Genomic DNA, 23,452 nt, shown 5'->3' with positions numbered 1-23,452 from the left:
GGGTCCGCCCGGGGAACGCCGGGAAACCGCTCGCGCCCCTCCCCTCCCCTCCTCTCCCCTCCCCTCCCGGCGCGCTCTCCTCCCCTCGCTGCGCAGCCCTCGGCTGCCCCCTGCCGTCGCAGCGTGGACCCTGCAGCCTAGGTCATCTCCGTCTTCTCTCCGCCCGCCCCCCGCCTCTGGATTGGCTGCTCCAGAAGTCTCTAGGCCATCCGCCTTCCGCCATCAGATTGGTTGCACCCTGATACTGTGGCCCCGCCTATTTCCCCGGGTCCTTTGATCACGCGCCTGCCGGCTCTTCCGGGGCCCGGGAGCCAACCGAGGGCGTTCCTGTCCGGGGCTGCAGCGGCGGGAGGTAAGGCATGGCCGGGTTGGATGGGCTGCAGAGCGCTGGCCCAGGTCCACGCCTCGGGATGTCGGGATTCCAGGATGCCCGGGCCCCTCTGCGCTCCCCCCAAAACCCCCTCCCCTGGACTGAACCTCCCAGCGTCGTGGGAACTACCTCTCGCTCGCCATTGCTGATTTGCATCCTAGGAACGCCTATCACCCTCTCTACCTCGGCATGTCCCCTCGACCATGGGACGGTGTGCATGCTACAGAGCAAGCCTGGAGCCCCCACGGGCACCGGGACAGGTAGCTCATACCTTGCCCTCTGATGGAAACCCAGGCGAACCGAGGTCAAGGACCTCGGGGCATCTGTGTGCAGCCACCCGTGGACAGTCTCCTTGGATCTGTCATGAGAGCTGACCATCTCCGCCTCTGCCTGTCATCCCAGACCAGGAGGGGAGGGACCTGGGCGGAGCCCCAAGTGGGGACAAGAGGGAGGTGACATCACCTCACAGATGAAATCCAGCCCTGCCCACTTGTGTCCATCCTGGCACGTGAGACCAATGAGGGAGATGGTGCCCAAGTTTTATGTCTGGAGTGACACCAGAGACAAAGAGGGCGTAGGGCCTATAGCCTGAATTGGATCTGGACTAGATGGGCCCCTTCAGATACTCCTACCTCACCCCTGGGCTGCAGTGCAGGACCCTCATATTTTAACCTTATCTCCCTCATTTTGCTCCACTGGATAGCTGCAGGCAGCCCAGTGCCCCAGGAGGCTGGGACAGGAGCTGGGAACCTACATCTAACCTTTCCCCAGAAATTGTATTTGCAAATACTTGGCCAGCACCTGAGCTGAACTTCACCCTGATTTGGGGATAGAAGCTAGACAGGACTCAGGCCCTGGGTATGGGCCTCCTTTTGGTGCCCTTTACACCCAGGATTTGCTGAGAGTCGCTGGAGGGTTAAACTCAGCACATTGACCTGGAAGATCACTCATCCCAGTGCCTGACCTAAGTTTTCATACATTACCAGCTCTTAGGGAGGGATTCATAGCCTGAATGTCACCCTGGGTGAAATTGACAACCTCCTTCCTCCTCCCCAGGGAGCCCAGTGGAGGCGCCCTCCCGAGGCAGTACTGCCCATGCTGACTACCCAGCCCTCCGGCTGCCGATGTCATGAGTAACACCACAGTGCCCAATGCCCCCCAGGCCAACAGCGACTCCATGGTGGGCTATGTGTTGGGGCCTTTCTTCCTCATCACCCTGGTCGGGGTGGTGGTGGCTGTGGTAAGGAGCCCCCACATACACACCCACAATTTTGCTGGGTGGGCCTGGTCCTGCCTGCACACAGCCTCTCAGCTGTCCTACTGTTAGGGGAGAGGAGGGTGTGGAGGTGGGTCCCTCTCTTGTGGGCCATCCTGGGCTCAGCAGTCTCCACAGTCCTGTGTCTCTGTTACAGGTAATGTATGTCCAGAAGAAAAAGCGGTGAGTGTCCCCGACCCCAGTGCTACCTCTCCCTCATTCTGCTTAAATTTCTTCCCGTAAGATCTGAGTTCCCTGCATACAAGTAAGATGCCCCTTGGCCATTCTGATACAAGCCTGAAATTCCCTACACTCCATTGTTATGTATTCCTGCCCAGACTCGTATTCTTAGAGCTGTAGTGTACCCTAAAAGGCAGACTGGAAGTGCCCCTGAACAGGGGGAGTAGAGATAGGGCAATCAGGTGTTTGAAGAAGGGAATGGGCCCCGGCCTGAGCCTCCTCCCATGCTCCCCAGGGTGGACCGGCTTCGCCATCACCTGCTCCCCATGTATAGCTACGACCCTGCTGAGGAGCTCCACGAGGCTGAGCAGGAGCTACTCTCCGACATGGGAGACCCCAAGGTGAGCACTCGGGACAGGGAGAATCAGCAGAGGTGGGTCTACTATGTTCATACTCACCCCTGAAGCCTGAGCTTGTTTCTGCTCTCAGCCCTCCGCATGTGGGCCAAGCCTAGTGAGGTGCCTCCTCCAAGGTTGTGACTCCCAAGGCCAGAGCCCAGCCCTGTGGCATGGTCTCCTCTCACAGGTGGTCCATGGCTGGCAAAGTGGCTACCAGCACAAGCGGATACCCTTGCTGGATGTCAAGACATGACCTGATCCCCTTACCCTGATCTTCAGAACCATGGGGTCCAGAGCCCTATAGCCTGTTGCTTCTCTTCCCCCACCCCCACCCCAATTGCATCCTCTCAGCTCCCGCCTCTTAGTTACTGGGTCTCTCCTCCTCCATCCCCAGCAGCACCCATTTCCTAAGCCCTGCATATAGCAGTCAGCAGCCCCTGCTATCACTTAACTCCCCGCCAGGCCTTTGGCCCTTTGTGGGCTGAGCCTGCCAGCCACTCCCGGGCGCTGATAGGAACTTTTCCTTCTGCGGTGGAAGGGTGGCTGGAAGGGAAGCTTTGCCCTTTCCTTGGGCACTGTGTCTCTAACGCCCCCTGACCTGGCTTTGGAGCTGTTTCCAGGGTTACAGGGCCTGATGTATAGTATTCAGTATATATATTTTGTAAATAAAATGTTTTGTGGCTAGGGGTATGGCTGATTTCTTCAAGAGGAGCTTAAGTTACCTTCCCAGGAGCTGACTCTAGTGCTTTTTCTCCATCTTCTCCCAGCCTGAATTGCTGGGCAGAGCACCTCCAGAGCCGCCACCACCCACTAGGTTTCCACCCTTCCCTATTCCAGGCACCCAACACAGAAAAAGACTCAGTCCAGAAAAGGATATTTTTTTTATTCAAGTAACTGCAAATAGGAAACCAGAAGGGGGCCCCAGGCTGGGACAAATAATGGCTACCTCCTCCCTGACAGAACAGGGGAAGAAGGTGGCCCCTACACCTGCCGGTCAAAACAGGCCCCCCTCCTTACTCTGCTGCAGCATCCTAGGGGCAGGGCCCCACCTTCCCTGGGACTGGGGTAGTCGGTAACCCAGCCTGCTTTGCCCCAGGCCCCTTCCTCTAAGAGCATCTTGGAGGAGGGGAATGTGGGCAGAACAGGAGGCAATGAGGATGAACATTTGGCGCTGGTAGCAGCAGCAATGACGGATGTCTAAGAATGAAACATTGAACAAAAAACAACACAACTGTCCAGAGGTAGTTTGTGACCAGAGGAAAGATGAAACCAGAACCTTGGGGGGTGGGGAGGAGCAGAAGGGTGGGAGTGGGCAAGGCTAGCTCCTTGTTATTAGTGCCCCATGTAAGGGAAGGGGAAACTGAGGCCAAGAGTGGAAGCAGATGGGGATGAGGAGTGGCTCCAGCCCACCTCGAGTGGCTGTCACAGGAAACCCAGGCCCCTGGGCCTCCCCTGGATAAAGGTGGTTCTGCATCTCCATCACTGCAGTAGACTCCAGGGTGAGGGCAAGGTGGACTAGAACCTGCTTAGGGCGAGTAGGGGGCTTAGACCCCTCCTGCCTTCCTTCCTGTGCCCCCAAGGGGGCTGCCCAACCTAGTGCAGGGACTAGGCAAGGTGGGGAAGAAAAATGGGTGTGAGCCACACCTGCTGCTGTTAGTACAGTGGGAGTGGGCCATGTCAAAAGGAGATGAGGCTTGGGCTCCTTTTAAGGCCAGGGGAGCCCTCCCAGGCCCCTTAATGGGAAGCCAGAGGGAAGAGTCAGGGATCAGAAGGGACCCCCAGACCAAGAGCCCAGCCAGCAATGTCCCCACTGCTGAGGGAGTGGGGATCAGCAGCGCAGGGAGCAGTGACGTGAGAAGTCAGCTTTGTCCAGGGGGCAGGTGTGGCGTGTGGATGAGAGGGGTCGCTGGGAATTGAAATCAAAGGAAAACTGCTTCCCACTCGGGCCCTAGGGGCCCTGCAGCGGCTGGTGTGCGGTGTAGTGTGGTGGTGAGGGTGCAGGTGGGTGGCGGTGATGCGTGGGCCTGGGGAAGGGTGGGGGCAGTGGGAGCGGAGCGGAGCTGTCCAGTCCCAGAAGGAAACTGCTCCTCGGTGAGGGAGCAGGCGGCACAGCGGCGCGGTCACTGCTCCTCCTCTGAGGACTCCTGCGAGATGCCCTCTTCTTCCTCCTTCTCCTGCGAGGTGGGCAGGGCCATCAGCAGGAATGCCAGGCCTGCCCCCCTCCTCCTCCACCCCCAGAAGCCAAGCTTGCCCCCACCCCTCCCTGCACTCCCTGGCTCTCCAGAAGGGGGATGAGTCAGGGCTGAGTGTGTGGGTGACTCAGCAACCTCCAAGGCCCAGTTTCATTCATAAAAAAGGAAGAATTTAAAGGGAGGAAAAAAAAACCACACACATGCTGCTCTCACATAGAGCCAGGCCCTCTTGGCCCCCAGGCCCATGGCAGGGGGGACCTGGCAGAGCTCAGGACAGCACTGAGCTCGAGGAAGTGAGGAAGTGACTGGCTCTCATGGAGGGGAGAAGAGGTGGCCAGGGAGAGGAAATGGGGTGGGAAGGGGGTGGCTGGAGGGTGCATGAGCCCCCCCTGGCGGGTGAAGGGGAACCAGGTGGCCTTAGCCTACAGGGGCAGCTGCTGGGCTGTGGACCAGGGCTGCAGAGTGGCCACGGCCGCGGGCTGACCCCAGGCCAGGGTGGGGAGGAAGGGGAAGTGTGTGCCGCCGGGGCTCACTCACTGGGCGGGAATGTCGGGACACCACACGGGGGCCCCCGTGCCAGGCACAAACTCCAAAACAACTTGTTTCCTGTTACTCACTCCTGGGGCCCCGCCAGCACCCCTTAGCCCCCCTCAGCCCCCCTCACCCTCTGGTGGCTCAGCTCGAGGAATGAAGGCCTCAGGGAGTGCAGGAACAGGTTGGGGGTCGGAAAGGGCCAGGCAGAGGAAGGCTGGGGTGGCCCTCACTGCAGTGTTCCCCCTAGAGGCAGTCTCCCTCAGCCTGCCCACTTCCACTACCGGCTATTTGGGGGCCCAGAAACAGATGGTGCCTTCCTGTGAGGAAGTACCTCCATGAGGCATCACACCTCAACTCCCACCCAACACTGACCCCACCCCCACGGTGAGCTCCTCTGCTTCTTCCCTCCCAAGAGTCAAGCCAAACCTCACCCCTTTCCCCTGTGGCTTCCTTTCCTCATTTCTATAATGGGGGTTGGGGGTGTGCAGTGGGGAGGGGACTAGATGACTTCCAATTTCTCCCTAGAAGTTCTGAGTCCGTTTCAGAAGCAGATGAAGGGACTGCCCCCAGGTAGGGCAGGGAAGGGGTCTGGTTTGCTTTGTACCTGGGACCCCTCACTTCTCATGGACATAGCCCTTTAAAAGCCCTGGGCTGGGGGCCAGGTGCCTGGGCCTTGGGCAAATCCCTTTCCCTCTCTGGGCCTGAGTAAAACATGAAGTCCCATCATTCCTGGCCCTGCAGGTCAGGGAGAGCCATCTTTCTGTGGTGGGCACACAGATGGGGCATCACCCCTTAACAGCCTCCCCACAAGACCCAAGCTGCCGGCCTCTTCACCTACCAGTTTTTTGGGTCTGCCCCTTGGTTTCCTCCCTGGAGTTGTGGTGGTTTTCTGGATGGTCAGAGAAAATAAAATATCTAAGTCAAAAATGTCCCTGACAGGGCTCACCCAATGACCGGTACCCTGGACGGTGAGGGAGAGTAGGGAGGGGCAGATCCCCCTACCTCTGCTCAGGGCAGCCCAGGACTCTCACCCCAGCTGGTGATGACTGGCCAGCCACACTGCCCCCCCACCCCAACATACACACACGCCCCCCACTCCCTCCTCCACCCATGACTCAGAGGATATGAGTCGTGTCTTAGAAAAAAATAAAAAACAAAACAAGTTCTCTGAAAGGCTGATGCCACTGTAAATCTGGCCTTCCCTGCTTATCCACACTCCCTCAGGACGCAGGGGGCCTCTGGGAGAGAAGGTAACATTCTCAGCCCAGGGTGGAGCTGCCCCTTCCCTCTTCCCAAAGCTGCAGGACATTTGACTTGCTTTCCAGTTGTCCTAGGCAGGACCAAGGCTACAGACGTTAGACCTTCAGTCCTCACCCCTGGCCAATTAGCAAAGACCCATGGCCACCCACATGCCAGAGAAGGGAGTGCAGAGAATAGGACAAGCCAGCTCCTTCCCAAACCTCCCACAGCTGCTGTCGTGGGGAGAGGGCCCTCCTTCCTCTTAACCCTAACCCCCTCAAGCCTCACCCGGGTCTTGGCAGCACCCTTGTTTTTGCTCCCCTTTGGTCGGCCCCGAGGTCTCTTAGGTGTTGGCACTTCGCTGGGCTCCTTCTGCAAAGACAGATGGGACAGGTCAGGAACACAGGTGTCACCCTGACCCACTCCTTTCAGAAGACAGAGCCCTCTGCCCTATCCCAGCAAACTCAGGTCTACAGGCCAACCCCTGACTCCAGAATCCACAGGTGGCCCTCGGGACTTAAATTCTCAGTTTGAACATCTTTTGCAAAGCCTCTCCCCTTGCTTCCCTGTGACAGCAAAATGACAAGAGGCAGGAAGACTCCTGGGAAGGGTGTCATGGGGACAGAAAGACACCGTTACGCAGCTCTGCCCACACCCCAGCCCTGCCACTGACTAGCTCTATAGTCTAAGATCTTGGACAAGACACTTCACGCTTGAGCCTCAGTTTCCCTCATCTGTAAACGGTTTAAAGACTTAGCTGGCTAAGTGCCACAAAAATTCAATGAAGAGTGTATAGGTGTCAGCACTGGGCTGTGATCATTGTCCACCCCCTCAGAAGATAGGAAAGGATCCCCCTTCCCCTAGAGGGAGCGTCCAGCCTCTACTTGCAAACTGGACTCCCTCCCAGCTGCCTCCCAGGTAGGAGTTATGCCCAGACCTTGGAACCCAGAGATCCCTGTTGTTGGCACTGCTGAAATTTTAATAAGCCCAAGACGGAATAAAAAGCTGCTACATAATGCATAGAAGCTGGGCAGTAAATGCACATCAGCTATGGTTTCCCAAGGCAGCTACCCATGGGCTGTTCATGGTCCAGTAACTCAGCACTCCTCTGACACCCCCCACTGACCGCAGCTAACAGGCAGCAGGGGGAGGCCAAGGGAACCAGACTAAGAGGATGGATTCCCACACATTATACAGTGGGCTCTGAAAGAGGCAGCTGAGTTCCACCACCCATCAGACTCCTCCTGGCTCCCGAAGAGTCAGGAGAGACCTCTAGACCTCTCCACTCTAGAGGGGGATGCCTGGGGCTTGGTGTTTAACAACCTGCCTGACATGTAAAGGGCAAGGGGATTGACCTCAATTCCTTTCTCTCCCAGCTGAAAGGGAAGTAACTGGGCTACATTCACGTGCAGCTGCCCCTCACTTGGGGACAGCTGCCCCTCCGGGAGAGAAACCAAGAAACCAAGATCTCCACCACATAACAGGTGGTCCTCACAGCCTGATTGGCCAAGCTCGTGGAGGAGGTGGGGGGCACGGTGCCAGGCTGGCCTTTTAACTTCACGGGACCTTAGCAGGGCATACCCTGGGTTCTGTGTCACTCTGCCACCAACTCCCCCAACATTTTCAACTTCTTGGACTTCAATTCCCTTTTACAGAGCTGGGCCAAAGCCTAATCCAGGGCCACTCAACAATAAGTATCGAGACACCTTCATAGTAAATTAACAGAGTAATATCATGTGCAATATATATCATGTGCAATATAACGACTAAAAATCCTGGGCTTGTATGTACATATATCTTCACATTTCCATAACCCATCTTTAGTACGTTTTATAAATGTGCTGGCTCATGATAGACTGGAAATAAAGGGTGGGTGGTTTACCACAGTGTGAACACTGACCTGTGTGACCACAGGGTCACTTCTGGCTTGGACTTTCTGGCACGAGCTCCGAGCTCCCTCAGCCCCAACTTCTCTCCTGGGTCTCAAGAGGATCAGACTAGAGATGGCATGTCCAGAGTGTGCAGGTGTATGGATAGGAATGATTCTGCACCCTGCCAGTCTGGTTTTGGCCTTCCAAGATGCCTGGCACCTCCCTAGCCCAAAGAGGTAAACTGAGGCAAAGGTTTGGACACCCACCTGACTCCCTACCAGCGCCGTCCCGGGACTCACCGGAGGCTGCTTGCGCGGCCTGCCCCGCCCTCGCTTCTCAGTGGCGTCCTTTTCCTGCTTGGAAGCCAAGGGCTGGCTGGACTTCGAGCTCGACTCGCTCATCTTCCCTCGTCTGCAGAGCAGGTGGGGGAGTGACGGCTGGGATGCTGGAGGGTCGGAAAAGTTGTTTTAAACAAAACATCTGACTTTAGCCACTTCCTACCCCCTCACCAGTCCTGCCTGCTTCCCGGGGCACCCAGGATTCCCACTCTGCCTAGCTCATGGGAGTCTGCTCAGCCCCAGCAGGCAGCCACAGGGCGGGGCTGGGCCGTTGGCCCTAATCAGCTCCTTATCTCCTGTTCAGAAGGGCTCTTTGTTGTCCTGCCACCCCCACAGGGCTGGGGACCAAGAGCTCAGCCAGTCCAGATGTGGCTGTGGTTGAGGCCACCCCGACAAAGATGTGGGCAGGGTGGGGGTCCTCACACCCCTAGGGCCTCTCCCTCCACCAAACTGCCCTTTCTTTTTAGGAGAAAGCCAAGCCTGGGTAGCTCACAGGGAACAAGGGAGGAAAGGTAAGCAGAGAATGAGCCCTGGGCATCTGGCAGCCATGGCCATCAATCCCTGGCCCACCTCATCCACAGTGCTGCCCACATGCCAAGGCCCGAGCCTCAGGACCAAACACTCTTTAAGGGCCAACATTCACATGCCACACCAATCACATGGTCAGGGTTGGTGCCCGCCCCACCAGTCTCTCTGCTACTCTCTCCCTGGGTGAAGCTTTGAGTTCTCAGAAGATGAGGACAATTTAGGAAGAAGGGGGAAGATGGATAGAACTGCAATGGTGAGGTGGGGTGGGGAAAGAAAGCCCCAAAGCTGAAAGGTGAGTCTCCTCTTTCCCATAGCCCCCAACCCACCCCCCTGGAGTCAGATGAGATCTTTCTCCTTGATGCCTCCTTACAGGAGGGGCAGGGATTCCTTCAACTGAGAGGGACCCTTCTAACAGATGCTACCTGGCCCCCTGAAGCCCTAACACAGCTGATCCTAAAAGTTCCTTGGTCCTTTTCTAGCATCTTCTCTCTTCTTAGAGGCCTGTTTGGGCTTAATCAGTCCTACTAATTTAGAGTTTACCTAAAACCTCCCTCTGCAAGGAGCACCTGCAACCTCTATTTGGGAGTCTCTTCCAGAGGCTAAGAAAGGACAGTGAGGATCCTCTCACATCCCCATCCCTGTCCTCTCAATTATTATTCCTAAATTACAGATTAAGACGTGTCCTGGAAGGCCTATGGCTCCACTTGAAAGCCCCTCAACCTGTAAAATGAGGGTAATGATAATGCACCTACCTTAACTACCTCTGCAGACCGCTGTAACAATCAAACCAGCTAATATTTTAAAATACTTTAACAACGGAAATCTTCACTCCAATCAAAATGAGAACGGGAACATTTGAAAATTACTTTCTTTCCCCTTTTCAGCTTCAGACAATTTCCAATTTTAATCCCATGAGAGGAAAAATCGTTTTTGCAAACTTGTGACTTTTAGAGGGCCCAAAGCCCTGATCTTCAAGTATCGAAATGCTCCAGACAGCAAGACTTTGTCTGGTAATTATTCCATTTTCTAATATTTCAGACTTGAAGACCCTTTTAAACAAGGTGGTTGGTGATTTATCCTGCTCCATCATTAGTGGCTTGGCCTGCTCTGTAATTACAGGCAGTGATTAGGATCTTATATTACCACAGGTCCCCCTTCAAAACTAAACATCAAAATTAATCAGCTAAATGAGTGCTGACCTCACATGAGGTCTGCTGGAGGCCCCCTCAGAGAGGGGGTTCCAGTTGGGAGAAGCCAGTCAGTAATCCGGAGAGCCTAGGCCTGCCTGGGGGATCCTGGTGGGTGTCCCTGCAAGCTCTTGCATCATCTGGTGCTTCCCCTGACCTCCTGCTGCTGGGGACCCTTTAATACACTCACCCCCACCCCACATCCAGGCGTCCATGAACTGAATGAAGGCCTTGAGGCCCTCCCTGTCTGGTGAGACCAACAAATGCTTGTCTCTTCCACCTGTTTCTGAACATCAGAGAAGCTTGGCTTGGCGAAGCCACGTTTAGGGCCCAACCGCAATCCCTCAGTTTGTAGTATGCCTTTTTGGGTCTCAAGCTTGTCTCCTCCACACATTGTGCAGGCAATGTGTGCTCCACAAATGCTGAGACAATCTGCAGGAATGACCCTAGGAAATCATCATGGGACTAACTTGTTTCCCCCCCAAAAAAGGTAACCCGGAGAAGCCTGATGAGTGTCCAAGGTCACAGAGCAAGTGGGCAGGCAGGATGGAATGGGTTCCTGGCGATCTTTCTAGCCCGCCACTTTCCTCACCCGCCTCAGGGGCTAGTTAAGTGCCTGTGGCCCCAGTTCCAAACCTGGGTCCAGGGTGACTCTGCAAGTGTCTGTGTCTGGCCGGTGGACTAGGGACTAGAGCGCACGGGGGGAGGGGCGAAGGCCGCTCTTGCAGGCGCGGGAAACCGGTGCACCCCGACCTCATGCACCGCCACGCGGGTGCACCCGGCCCCACTTCCTGCCAGAGGGGGCACCCAAGCCCGCCTTGGGGCAGGAAACCTGGCGTGCACGGGGTAAAGGAAGAAAGCCACCTCCCTCCGCGCCCTCCCCGCAAAATAAAGCCCCAGAAAAAAAAAAATTTAACGGGGAGTCAAAGGGACTAGTTCCAACAGAGCCCAGCAAAGCAGAGAAACCAGTTTGTGGGGGCGGAGGGCAGGACGGGCCCTGGGGGCTGAAGAGGCGCGGGCCGGGCCAGAGGTGGGGTCCGGGTGAAGCCCCAAACCCAGGCCCGCGATTCGGCCTCTTCTGCGGAGGGGGCGCCAGAAGAGGCCGAACTGGAGTAAGGCCGAATTGCGGGGTTCCTGCCCATCCCCCTCACTTCTAGAACTTCCCCAGGCTGCGGGGGGCGCCCGGTCCCCCACTCTCCCGCTGCGCCGCAGCCTGTTCCTCTCCCCGCCCCCCACCACCCCGGGCCCGGGCTCGGTCGGGATCGGCGGCAGCGCGAGGTGCACCGGGCTCCGCCGGGTGCACAACTCGCGCTCGTTGCAGCCGCGCGCCCCCTCCCCCACCGCGCGCCTTTCCTGGGTCTCCGCCCCCCGCAGGACGCCCGCGGCGCGGGGGAAGGGGTGCGGGCGCCCTCCCCGCGCCGCCGGGCCCCGCCGCCCGCCCCCGCGACTCGCGGCCCTCCCCCGCCGGCGGCTCGCGCAGCCCCGGCCTGGGAATAAAGCCGGAGGCGCGCGCTGCAGCCCCGGGCGGCTTGCAGTAGGGGCGGCGTGCAGCGGGGGCGCGGGCGCCCCCCTCCGCCGCCGCCGCCGCGGGCCCCGGGGACGACTCACCGCGAGCTCGGCCGCCGGCCTGCGGTGCGCGCTCCGGGCTGCCGGGAGCGACGGTGCTGGGCGCTGAGGACCGGCCTGGCTCCGCCGCCGCCGCCGCCGCTGGTAGCAAATGCGGATCTGAAACCGGGAGAGAGAGCAGAGGCGCTCAGAGACCGCCGCCGCCGCGTGCTCGCCGCCCAGGCCCCCGCGGGGTATTTCTATGTCACATCCAGGCGGGGGGGACAAAAATATTCCCCCTCCCCCGAAGGATGGCGAGGGGCAGGAAGCTAGGCACGGCCCGTGCGCGGCCTCAATAAATAAATAATTTAATTAAATGATAGATATAAAAAAAAAGAAGCCACCGGAGGGGCCGCGAACTCACGCCTTCTTGGAGCCGCGCCAGGGCCAGAAATAGCCCGGACTCGGAGTCCCAATTAGAGGAGCGCAGCCCCGGCTCAGGGGAGCTTAAAAAGAGCGACCCAGGGGCAGGGGGGACGGGCCCGCCCGCGCCAGCCGTGTCACTGAGGGGGGCGGGGCCATGCAAATGAGCCCGGGGATTTAAAAGGGCGGCCGCCCGCCAGCCGCCGCCGCGGCGGCGCGGGTGGGTGCTGACTGCGGGAGGGGTGTATGGTGCCGGGTGTCCGGGGGCGGGCGCGCGGGAGGCCTGAGCTGGGAACCCGAGGCCCCGGCCCACTCCGTACTGTCCCGGGCCGGGAGACCTGGGGAGGTGTACAGAGAGAGTACCAAGGACCCTTGCGCGGGAGGAGGGCGTCCTTACTGCGTGGAACTGGGGTCCCCGGGAGTCACCTCTAGGGGCCTTCCGGGTGTGTGGGCCTGGCGCCCGCAGAGCGCGTGGATGTGGGCGGGCGCTGGTGCCTGCGGTGGTCCGCGCGGGCGGCAGGGGTGGAAAGAAACGCGCGGGTTGGAGAATTCCGAGGCCTACCAGCCGCCCCCTTCTCCCTGATACGCCGCTCGTAGACTTTCCCTGGGCGGACAGGTGTCAGCATGTGCGTTTCAGTGCCAACCCGCGTGTGGCTGACTGGTGAAATACAGGTCTTGTGAAATTCAAACGTGAAACTTGTGAAATCCATAGTTTAAATTTATTAATGGACCCCAGTGGGCCATAGTCAAGGTGCAGCCTTCAAGCGAGACAAACGATTGGCTCCTTTGCAGGTAAACCTGTGGGAAGATTCATTCCTTTGGGTGACCCGGATGGTGTTTTGGCGACAAGTGGCTCCACTTGGTCCCTTCCGCAATGACTTTGTTTTAAAAATATTAAAGCGTGAGCTGGTGGTCGCCTGGAAGCACTTTGAGGGCAGGGACTGTGTCTACGCACGCCGTACTCGCCACGCTTGGCCCGCCCGGCGCTTCGCCCAATAAAGACTTGTTGCACGGGCGAGAAGGAAGCCAAAGTGGGAAGATGGCGGGGAGGGCGGTGGGAGAAGAAAGGGCGCTGTCAGAGGCGCACCCTGCAGGCCGGGCCGGGGCCTTCTCGGGCGCACCTCCCCGCCCCTGGTCCCTGAGGCGGCCTTCCACACCTCCCGTGATGCAGGGAATTGCAATGCGGCCCAGTGACACACGGCTGTGACTCATGTTTTTCTTTGCTCCTCTTCCTCCCCAGTCGGCGGAGGCCCTGGCCCAGCCCCCTCCTCAGGGGACGAGCCGGCGGTGGAAGGGGGACGCCAGGAAAACCCTGAGCCCGGAGTAGAGGCGGGGTAGGGAAACCAGAGGGGCCGGGCCTCCTAGTTTCAGGAATGTTTCAGGAATGTTTCCGGTGGGGGTGGGGAGCAGAGCCGGGAGTGGGCCCAGCCCCCACCCGGGGCCGGGCCGGCGCTCGGGGCCGGGGGCAGCACGTGCTCGGCCGGGTGGGGGCGGGGACGTCAGGGCGGGAAGGCGCTGGGGGCCAATCGAGTGGGTTCAAAGAGGAGGGCGTGGGCCTGGGGCCGTCCCTGGCTAGGAGTGGGCCAGGAGGCCGCCCTCCGCGCGCCGGCTCCCCGCCCCTTGCCCAGGTGAAACGCAGTCCTTGAGAAGTCCCCTGGCTGCCCCTGGAGGGGAGAGGAAGTCACGGAAGCGCGGCCTTAAGGGAGAGGAGAGTGGAGGGGAACGCGAGGGCGAGGCTAGGGGAGGGGCGGCCTGCCCCTTTGGAGCGCGGGGTGGGGCGGGGGTGGGGCGGGGTGGAAGGCGCGCTGCTCCCTCCATCTTTGTGCCCTGCGTGCGGAGCGCGCGCTTAGTAGGCCGCAGGTAGATTTGGCTGGAGGGCCTTGAGTTGCTAGCTCGAGAACCTTTGTGGCATTGAGTGGAAAAACGACCCTTCAGCTCTTACCCAACCGGCTCAGGTCACCGGCCCCTGCCGGCAACCTGGATCCCCAGGCCTGGGCCAGGGAGAGTCCTCCCAGAGCCATTCTCACCAACCGACAGCCCTCCCGGAGGCCGCCTTGGCTTCTAGGCCCGGACTCTGGGGCTGGGGGGGGGGGGGGGTGTCCTTCCAGACCCCTCCCCTGGACGCTGCTAACCTCGGGTCCGCTCTCCCCGGCCTCGTGGTGGTCCCTGAGAGAGAAGGAGGTGGGGAAGGGAGAAGGACTTCCGTCTCGAATGGGCTATGGGAAACCTTTTTGGCCTACTTCTAAGACTTGGTCTTATTTTTCCAACTCTTCTTTTCCCCTCGTCCTGATTTCTTCACCGACTTGTTTTTTACCTTGTATTATGTCTGTGTATTTTTATAAGCCACCTCAAACCCTCTGGAAGAAGGCAGGTATAAATAAATTTGTAGGCAAATATAGTAGCTTGTTCCCCTCCAGGATTACCCACATCCTTGAAATCCAAATAACTCTACCCACTGACCCCCACCTCCATTTTTTTCTGGATTGCAAATGCCCCGAATCGACTTCCTTTCCTTTCTTTCCTCTCAGTTGGTATTTATTAAGCAGAATGGTGAATGACCAGGGTAAAGATGAATGAGCTGTAGTCCTTGCCCTGGTGAATTTCACGTCTGGAGGAACTAGAACCAGGAACACCAGAGCTGAGTAGCAATCCCAGAGATGCCAGGAGGAGAAAGCATTCATTCATTCAGTTTATTGAGGGCCTACTATGTACCAAGAACTAGTTCAAACTCTTGGAGTACAATCAATGAATAAAGTAATGTTCCCTGCACTCTTGAAACTCGAACTAGGAAGTTAGGTGCTTAAAGAGAGACTTGGTAGGTGCTACAGGAGAGAGGTTGGGAGCTTGGGGTGGTCAGGGAAGTCTGGAGGAGGTGAGGCTTGGGCAAGCTCTGATGGGATTTGGATAGGTGGGTGGCTCGGGGAGGGGGTGCCCATAGGGAGCAGGTTGGGAGAAGGAGCTGTTCTAGGCCTGGGACATCAACCTGGTTGGTCAAGACCTAAGGAAGAGATCTTAGGGAAATTGGTCATATCAGAACCAGTCTTCCCCACAGGAAGCATTTTCTTCCTGTTAGAGTTGGATTATACAGTTTCTACAAGAACAACCCAGTGAACTTCAGTGATCCCAACAGGAGTGTCCAAGGAATGAGGAATTTGAGTCAACTTTATTTTTCAGGACAGCTGAAGGTTAAGCTCACTTTCACTTAGGCTATTGAAATTCTTCCTGATGTATGTTAGGTCTTTCCCTGATTTGCTAAGTAGAGTAGCAGGACCCTGACAATCTCTCAGTTGTGTCTTGGAAATGCAGATGTTTTGGTAGGTTGGGGTGTCCCTTAGCATTCTCTGGGGATTCATGTCTTGCTTCATCTCTGCAGTCAGCATATTTGCTTATCAGTTTACCTCTTGCTTCTGAGTCAACTGCAGCTCTTAGAAGAGTTAAGGGAAAGACCAGTGTGAATGGTTCCATTTAGTGGTTAGATTAGTCAGGGTTTTCTGAAAGTCATGGGGATGAGGTGTGACAGTGTTCTGTGTGTCCAGCCCAACATAGAAGGTAGATGGGAAAAGGTAGGCAGAGGAGGAACAGGAATTATTTAACCTGTTGTCCAAACCATGATAGTTTTTAAAGTAAACCTTTTACTGATGAAAACTATACATACAGAAAATGCACAAATCCTCTGTTCAGCTCAATGCATTTTCATAAAGTGAGCACCCTCGTGTCACCAGCACCCAGATCAAGAAACAGAACATCTCCAGCCCCCCTTATGTCACCACTCTCCCAACTTCTAATAGCATCACCTAGTTTCACCTTTCAGGTGCACTGTTTGGATCAAATCATATGTTAAGTACTCTTCTGAGTTACTTTCCTTTGCTCAACTTTATGTCTGAGATTCATCCATGTTATTGCTCATGGCGGCAGAATGTTCATTCTCATTGTGGCATAGTTAAACCTGGTGTGAATGTACCACAGTTTAGATACCCATTCTGTTGAAGGACATTTGGAGAACTGGTTTGGGGCTATTACAAATAGTGCCATTGTGAATGTTCTAGTGTTATGTCTTGGTGAGTAGATGTGCAAATTTCTGTTGGGTACACGCCTAGGGGAGGAATTCCTGGGTCAGAGAATACGTGTGCCCAGCTATTATAGACAACCAGAGCACTTAAGGGCAAAAGGAGGTAGTAGTAGTAGTTATGACTAGATTTAGGGTCACAAACCTGACCTGGCCCATTCCAACTGGGGTTGACCTGGACCATATCAACAGGATTGGCCTGGGTAAGCCTGATAGAGGGTCGCCCTAGTTTACAGTGTTGACCACTCTCCTGGAGAGTTACCCAGCTACTAGCACATCTGGTCATCTGGCAGGATCCAGCCTCCAGGCCCTGCTGACCACAAACTCTGCTGCCAGGAAGCCTGGCAGGCCTCGAGTGGGAGGAGGGCCTTTTTTGCTTCCAACTTTCGAGGGAAAAACTCTCCAGTGAATAGGAGGGCCCAGGAGACAGGCACCCCCTGCCTTGAGCCAGCAGCCCACCTTGCTTGCCCCCAGGACACCATGAACTTCATCAGCCTCCTCCTTCAGGGCTGGAACCCAGGGAAGCTCAACTACCCCCAGCCTCCAGAAAACCTGAGGAAAAGGGGAAGTCGATGAGCAAATACTAAATGCTTATTTTCTCTCGGATTCCTCAATACCCCTACCCAGTCAGTAATGTTATTGCCCCCATTCTACAGGTGTTAAAACTGAGGCTCAGGGAGGTTAAATAGCTTGGGATTCTCCCACTCCCCACTCCCCTACATACTGGTTTTTTCCCCCATGCTGGGTGGGCTTGCTGTCTTCCAGTCCAGACGGATCCTTCCAGGCACTGAAATAAGGGATGTGGCCTTGAACTAGGTAGCTACATTCTCTGTCCTCAAGGGGCTTACTTTGAGTGAGTTGGGGAGACAGACAAATACCTGGCAATTTCATCAGTGTACCTGCTGGGAGGGGGGCCTGGGGAGCACAGGGCGGGGGCCCAGGGTGTGGGTGGAGCGCCCCAGAAGGCCTTGGAAGCTGGTGCTGGGGTTGGGGGAGCATGGTGTATGACATAGGATGGGCCCAGGGCTGTGACAGACATCGTGGGCTGGCATTGGGCAACATTCCCCACACTTCTTTGAAGCTACAGTTTGGGATGTGAATTATGTCCCCCTTTGAAAGAGTAAAGTTTGGAGGGAGGAATAAAGAGGAGGGAAATATTACTGTGTGGGCTGTGGAGATATGGAGTCTTCTGCAGCACATCTAGCATCCAGTCACCAGCTTTGTGAGGGTCAAGAGGCAGGGATGGTAGTAGAGGGGCCTCTTGCCCATGGATCACAGCTCAGGCGTTCAGGTGGGGCCTCCTGATTCCCCACCCCACTGATCAGGCCAGAGGCAGGCAGTTCAGTCGTGTTTTTCCAGGAGGTCCTGCCCAGAGCCAGCTCTTCCAGTTCTTCCAATGGTTTTGTAAGCACCTAATTTTCAGTATTAAATATTAAATCTCTACATAAAACATAGGCATGCCTCTCCACTGTTCAGAATCCTCCAGGGGCTCCCATCTAACAGAGTGAAAACAAAGTCTTCACATAGGCCCTGCAATCTGCCCCCTCCCCCATCCCCCTTGCCTCCTACTTGTTGCTCTGCTTCTGCCACACAAGCCTCCTTGATGTTCCCTAGACCTGCCAGGCATTAGGGTCACCTCAGGACCTTTGCACTTGTCATTCTCTATGCCTGATGTGCTCTCCCCCCAGACAGGGTGTCTGCCCTCAAACTGCCTTAAGGTCTCCCCCTGTTCAATGTTACCTGTCCACACTATTTAAAATTGCATGTCTTCCTCTGCAATCCCTCATCCACCTTACCATGTTTTTCCCCCCATAACACTTACCAGTTCCTAACATGCTATATAATTCACTTTTCTATTGAATCGGGACTATTCTCAATGAAAGTGATATGTATTGCATTTTCTGTCCGGTCTCCCCAGTGCAAGTCTAGCTCCATGAAGGCAGGGAATTTTATCTGTTGTGTTCACTGGGTCTCCCCAGGGCCTGGCTCAGTGTTCAAGCTCAAAAAATGTGTTGAATGAAGAATGATTAGCCAGAGTTATCAGCAGAGGCCAAGCCACAGGGCAGCAGTTTAGAGACCTGTTCCCAAACTTCAAGGCAGGGAAAAGGGCAAAGAATCCAGCAGATTGTCATGGGAGTGATCAAGTTGCCCAAACTGAGTGAGACAGGGCTTCTGCACCTTACAGAGACATCTGTTTTTTGTCTCAGTAGGTTAACATCGTTGCACCATCATTATCAAGCGACCTCCTGGGTTAGGACTCACTTCTAGCAGGCATTACTTTTAGATTGTATAGTTTGCCACCAATCATGGGAAGTTGTTTTCTTTTCTTTCCCCTTGGTCTCAGGTTTAGTCATCAGAAGCTGGCAGCCACCTGACAACCTTCTAGGCCCTTTGGCTAGGGCAGACTAGCTGGGTTGCTTGTTGGTGACTGGACAGTGGTGGCAGCTCACCAGAGTGTGCTTGGGGAGAGTGTAAGATTTACATTTTGCATGGAACAAAAATCCCTTTGGTCTAAACTGACCATGTCCAGTACAACAGTCTCTGGGGGTAAAATGCCCCCAAACATGCTGCCTCCTCCCACTCAGGAATGGCTGAAAATACACACCCTGTAAAGTTGTGCAGGGAGGGGATAGCTCAAGTGGCAGAGCACATGCTTAGCATGCATGAGGTCCTGGGTTTAATCCCCAGTGCCTCCTCTAAAAATAAATAAAACTAATTACCCCCCAACAATAACAACCACAAAAGTTGTACAGCCTGTGAAAGCCCCGACCGTGTCAGCCAGTGGAAGGAAGTGTTAGGGCGGCAACTGCGGGCCTGTGGCCGCTTCTCTGCGGGCCTGTGATCGCGTTCTCTGTGGGCTAGGGTGTATTCTGGAGCCCTTGAGGCCCTGGGCTGGGTTGGTCTCCCCTCTGCCACATGCCTGCTGCGATTGGATGTCCATGTCAGCTCATCTACCAGCTGTAGGACTTGCGGACTCAAGTCCTATAGCTTTAGCCACCCACTCCCACCCCTGTCACACTTTGGGAACGGCAACGGGCCTCAGGTCATATCAGGAGATCCTCAAATGGTCTTTGACTTCTGTTTCTCTTGTCTCTATTCCTTTCCAAGTGGTACAGGAAGGGGAAGGGGAAGAGTGACCCCTGGGGCCTTTAAAAGTGACCTCCCCGGTAACTAGTTGCGGGGAAGCTCCCTTCTACCCTAACTCTGGGGTGGCCTGAGTCCCTCCGGGTTCCTTCTGCCTCTGGAAGAGGACGCTGCTCACAATGGGGAGATATGCCCTAGGTCACATAGTGCTCTGTCCCCTCCAGGCCACTCTGAACCCTCGCCTGGAACTTTTCTTAGGGTCAAGAGTGTGGCCCTGGGGTCTCCAGACTGGGAATGAGGGGGTGAGGGTGGGTGCTTCCTACCAGATCCCAGAAGCACATGGGATGCCGGGCAGGACACACAGCCCCACAGGCCAGAGTCAACTGGGAAAGGAAAGCAGGGTGGAGGTCGAAGGGCAGGGGGCCTGGGCTGAGGCGGAGTTGGGCTGGGGGTGTGAGGAGGAGCCAGTACCAGCCCCAGGATTCACCGGAATCCTCCAGGGCTTTGTTTGGTTCCTCTCCACACCCGGAGCCTAGCACCAGGCCTGAGGGGGCCTTGGCGCTCAGCAAAAGTTTGGTGAATGGATGGATGAATGAGAGCGAAAGGGGCGGGGGAGGGGCGGAGGACATGGGTAGCTGGGGGGAGGGGAGAGCAGCGGGGTGGGGGAGGGGAGGTAGCCACTGGCGGGAGAGCAGAGGAGGAGGGAGGCGGGCAGAGCTGGGCGAGCCTGCTGGTCTAGAATCCGGCTAGAAGGAGATGGCGGCAGCGGGGAGGGGCCCAAGAGTTTCCCCTCCCCACCAACCTGGCTTAAACCTCGTTACAACCTGCTCCCCCGGCCTCCAGGCCTCTCCCCAAACCCGTGAATCCTAGGGGTCGTCTGTCCTCTAAGGTCTTGTCCTCACTGAATTGAGTGTCCGGCTTTGTTTTCTTACTTTCTTTATTAATTTTCCAGCCACTAGGGGGTTGGTGACCCTCTGGGACTAGAATACCTGAGTGGCCCTGGGGCAGTCTGATGGCAAACCCAGACTTGGACCCTCCTCCTCGCTCTTGTCTCCCCACCGTTGCCTTATTTCTGAGATCTGGATGATGGGGAAATAATAGCTCCTGGGATGTGGGCAGCCTCGGAGAGTCTGGAGTGGGTCTCTAGGGGTAGAGGGGTGAGCCTGTAAGCAGAGAAAACCCAAAGACTTGCCCTGCTGGCAGCTGCCAGGGACTACTGCTGGAAGCATTGGAACTCGATGTGGGCAGTGCCAGGCAGGAGCTGCTGACAGCCAGGTTTCTGGGTCACCATCCAGGGTGCCCTGCCAGTTCCCAGGCCTTGGGAGTGGAGTGGAGTGAGGGTGGGTCTGCATCCCAAGCCTGCTTCCTCCTTTGGGTGCTTCTGGGCCCTGCTCCCCTCTCCCACTTCCAGCCTTGCTGGGGCATCTGGAGCCCCAGTGTCCCCCAGCAAGTCCCCCAGCAAGGGACTGATTGTTGATTCTCAAACTTCCTTTGGGTTTGTGGGCCGTAGTGTATAAAGGTGATCCAGAACCCCTCCTGTTCTCTATCCTCTACCCCTGCTCTCTGGGCTCCGTCCACAGTTCCTACGCATCCCTTTTTCAGGCAGTTTTGCTTGGTGGGAAGGGGCTTTGGGGGCAGGATGGCTTTCATGGGCAGAAATCCTTGTTTCTAAAGAAGGAATTCATCTTCCCAGTATGGTAAGCTTAGCACCTGGTGCCCCATCCATCTCAGCATTGGCCTGGTCCAGTTTAAGGTGTTGGCTTGGCTCTCTAGAAGTCAGCAATACTTTTCTCCCAAGAGCTCAAAGTACCCATCACACAGTCAGTGAAACAGAGATTCAAAGAGGTGAAGTATCTTGCTGTTACAAGGGGTAGAAATGGATAAAAGATGGAGGGTCTAGGGGTGTGGGTGGGGGGCTAGGCAGTCTTTGGTGGCCACTAAGTATTAGAGGTGGAGGGGATGTGACTCAGGTTGGGAGGCTGTGTGCTCACCACTGCTACAGACAGCTGGAGGAGGTGGGGACAAAAATAACATCTACTAAGTATGCATTACTCCCATCCACACAGGAGGAATTGTGTCCCCACTTCATAGGTGAGGAAATTGAGGCTCATCTGTGAGGTCAGGAGACTTGCCAAGGCCAGTGGCAGAGCCAGGAATCAGAATGTATGCAGTCTCAATTTTCTGAATCCTGCTCCACCCCACTGAGCTCACCTCAATCCCTACTCTGCTCTACTTTTTTTTATTCCATTACTTTATCTAACATCTAGACTGTGCTGTCCATCACGATGCCACTTGGCACAGGTGGCAATCAAGCACTTGAAATGTGGCGAGTCCAAATTTAGAGGTGCTGGAAGCACTATAAAATCCTCACTGGCTTTCCAAGGCTAAGTATTTTGAAAAATGTAGCAATACTCACTAATATTATGTGTATGATAATATTTGGGTATATTAGATTAAATGAAATCTATTATTAAAATTAATTTCATGTGTTTCTTTTTACCATTGTAATATCTAACACTGCATGTGTGCCTCCAATTTTGTTTCTGTTGGACAGTGCTAGTTCTAGATCATTTGCTTATTAATTATTATTTATTGTTTCCCCACCCACCCCCAGAATGTCAGCTCTTGGATGGCAGGAGTTGACATATTTTGCTCACTGTCTTGTTTTGTCCACTGTTGTATTTCAGGTTTTCAGAGCCTGGCGCTGTATTTTATTATAGGTGTTCAATAAATATTTGTTTAGTTCAGTGGAGCCAGTCTGATTCCAGGTCAGACTCTGAGGGTTAGGAGGGGAGCCTGAGGGAGGGGATCTTTCATCCCTACAGAACTCCAGGTTGCCCATCTCCTCTACCACCCCACAGGGTTTCACATGGTGATCTGGTTGACCCCAAAGGGTCCATCTTGACATCCTGCTCCCCAGTGCGTGTGGGCACATGGGTCTGGGGTCTGGCTGCAGGTGAGCGATGCTGGAAGCTGGGAGAGGGGCTGCTCTGTGGAAGAAACAGACTGTAAGAGCCGCTGGGACCCTTGATGCTAGACCCCGACCCGCCCCGGCAGGGGAGTCCCTGCGCACCCACCCTCCGGAGCCGCCGGCCACGCACCTGGGAGCCACGCAGGGAGGGCCCACGGCCTCGGTGGGCTAGGGGTGTGCGTTGTCTGCGGGGAGGGTGTGGGATGTGTCCGGCTCGGGCTCACACAAGGTCACTGTGTCAAAGGAGCCTTCCGAACACTTTCTCTTTCCCTGCGATTCGATTGCGGCTCCGAAAGCCCCTTCCGTAGGGACTTCCCTCCGCGCCTGACTCACGCTGCCTCATGCGTGTGACTCAGGCCGGGCGCCGCGCCAGCCCCGCTCTCCCCGCCCCCTGGCCCTGCCACCGCGCCTGCCGCAGGGGCGGAGGACGGGCCGGCGACAGGGGGTGGGGCGTGCGGGGACCGGCTGCCCCGGCGGAGAGAGGGGGAGACTGAGGCTTTGGCAGAGGTGGGGGGCTGTGGAGGAGGAGATGGGAGACGGAGGGGCACAGGGGTACAGGCTCCAGAGAAACTGAGCTCCGGGGGTTGGATGAAAAGTCAGAGCCCGCTGTAGGAAAGGCCGAGAGAAAGACCGAGAGCCCGAAAGAGGGAGACCAGGAGGCTGAGAAAATGGGAGGAAAGAGAGAGAAAGTGGAGAAGGACACAGAGACAAGAAAGAGAGAGCCAAAAGTCTTCACGGAGGACAAGGTGAGAGGATCGACAAGTGACAGGGAGAGGAAGGGAGGAGAGCGCACGGAGACAGAAGCGCGTGGGTGCTGCCGCCCTGAGTCCTGCTAAAACTTGGGGGCTGACGGCCTGTCCCGGCAGGTTGGGCGGAGGGACCGTCGCCCCGGAGCCTTGCGGTTCTCTCCCAGCTCCGCCTCACCAAGCTCTGTGAACAGCGGGCAAGTTACTTCTTGTCTCTGGGCCTCAATCTTCTCATCTGCAAAATGGGAGGTGGTGGAGGAGCATAATTCGGTCTCCCCGTGCTTGTTATTTTCCTTTCTTCTGCCGCCCTCACCCTCTCCATCCAGCCCTGCTCTGATCTGCTCTGTGCTTGGAAGGCTGGCCCCTTGGCCTGCATCCCTGGGCCTCCACGCCAGCTGGCTTTCTGTTGGGCTGTACCCACTTGCAGGAGATCTGAGAGAAGCTGGGATACGCCTTCCTCTGCCCTGGGCCTGCCTTGTCTCCTGGTCTGGCTGCAGCTGTGTCCCTCCTTGACAACAGCTCTAG

The 23,452-nt window shown here is 56.2% G+C and overlaps 2 protein-coding genes across 4 annotated transcripts; one reads left to right on the top strand and one right to left on the bottom strand.

Moving 5' to 3' along the window:
* Nucleotides 1–246: 246 nt before the first annotated feature.
* Nucleotides 247–2,889, top strand: SMIM29 (small integral membrane protein 29). Of its 2 annotated transcripts, none has more exons than XM_010994523.3 (5): nucleotides 247–352; nucleotides 1,427–1,610; nucleotides 1,783–1,808; nucleotides 2,101–2,206; nucleotides 2,391–2,889. In XM_010994523.3, exons 2-5 carry the CDS (start codon nucleotides 1,500–1,502, stop codon nucleotides 2,454–2,456), a joined length of 309 nt encoding a protein of 102 aa, XP_010992825.1. In that variant the 5' UTR covers nucleotides 247–352; nucleotides 1,427–1,499; the 3' UTR covers nucleotides 2,457–2,889. The 2 variants fall into 2 exon arrangements, with proteins under 2 accessions (XP_010992825.1, XP_064332467.1); XM_064476397.1 differs by lacking the exon at nucleotides 247–352 and adding an exon at nucleotides 365–630.
* A 176-nt stretch (nucleotides 2,890–3,065) lies between these two features.
* Nucleotides 3,066–12,189, bottom strand: HMGA1 (high mobility group AT-hook 1). Of its 2 annotated transcripts, none has more exons than XM_031434903.2 (6): nucleotides 12,062–12,189; nucleotides 11,701–11,817; nucleotides 8,306–8,484; nucleotides 6,457–6,540; nucleotides 5,768–5,818; nucleotides 3,066–4,377 (listed from the first exon to the last, which is right to left on the bottom strand). In XM_031434903.2, the coding sequence occupies exons 3-6, from the start codon at nucleotides 8,438–8,440 to the stop codon at nucleotides 4,324–4,326; spliced, it is 324 nt and encodes a 107-aa protein (XP_031290763.1). In that variant the 5' UTR covers nucleotides 8,441–8,484; nucleotides 11,701–11,817; nucleotides 12,062–12,189; the 3' UTR covers nucleotides 3,066–4,323. The 2 variants fall into 2 exon arrangements, with proteins under 2 accessions (XP_031290763.1, XP_031290764.1); XM_031434904.2 differs by having other exon boundaries at nucleotides 8,339–8,484.
* Between the last annotated feature and the right edge of the window lie 11,263 nt (nucleotides 12,190–23,452).

Source organism: Camelus dromedarius, chromosome 19 (assembly GCF_036321535.1).
Source record: "Camelus dromedarius isolate mCamDro1 chromosome 19, mCamDro1.pat, whole genome shotgun sequence".
In the NCBI taxonomy this organism is placed as follows: Eukaryota; Metazoa; Chordata; class Mammalia; order Artiodactyla; family Camelidae; genus Camelus; species Camelus dromedarius.
The sequence above is the reverse complement of the archived record's forward strand: the minus strand, read 5'-3'. Positions and strand labels throughout refer to the sequence as shown.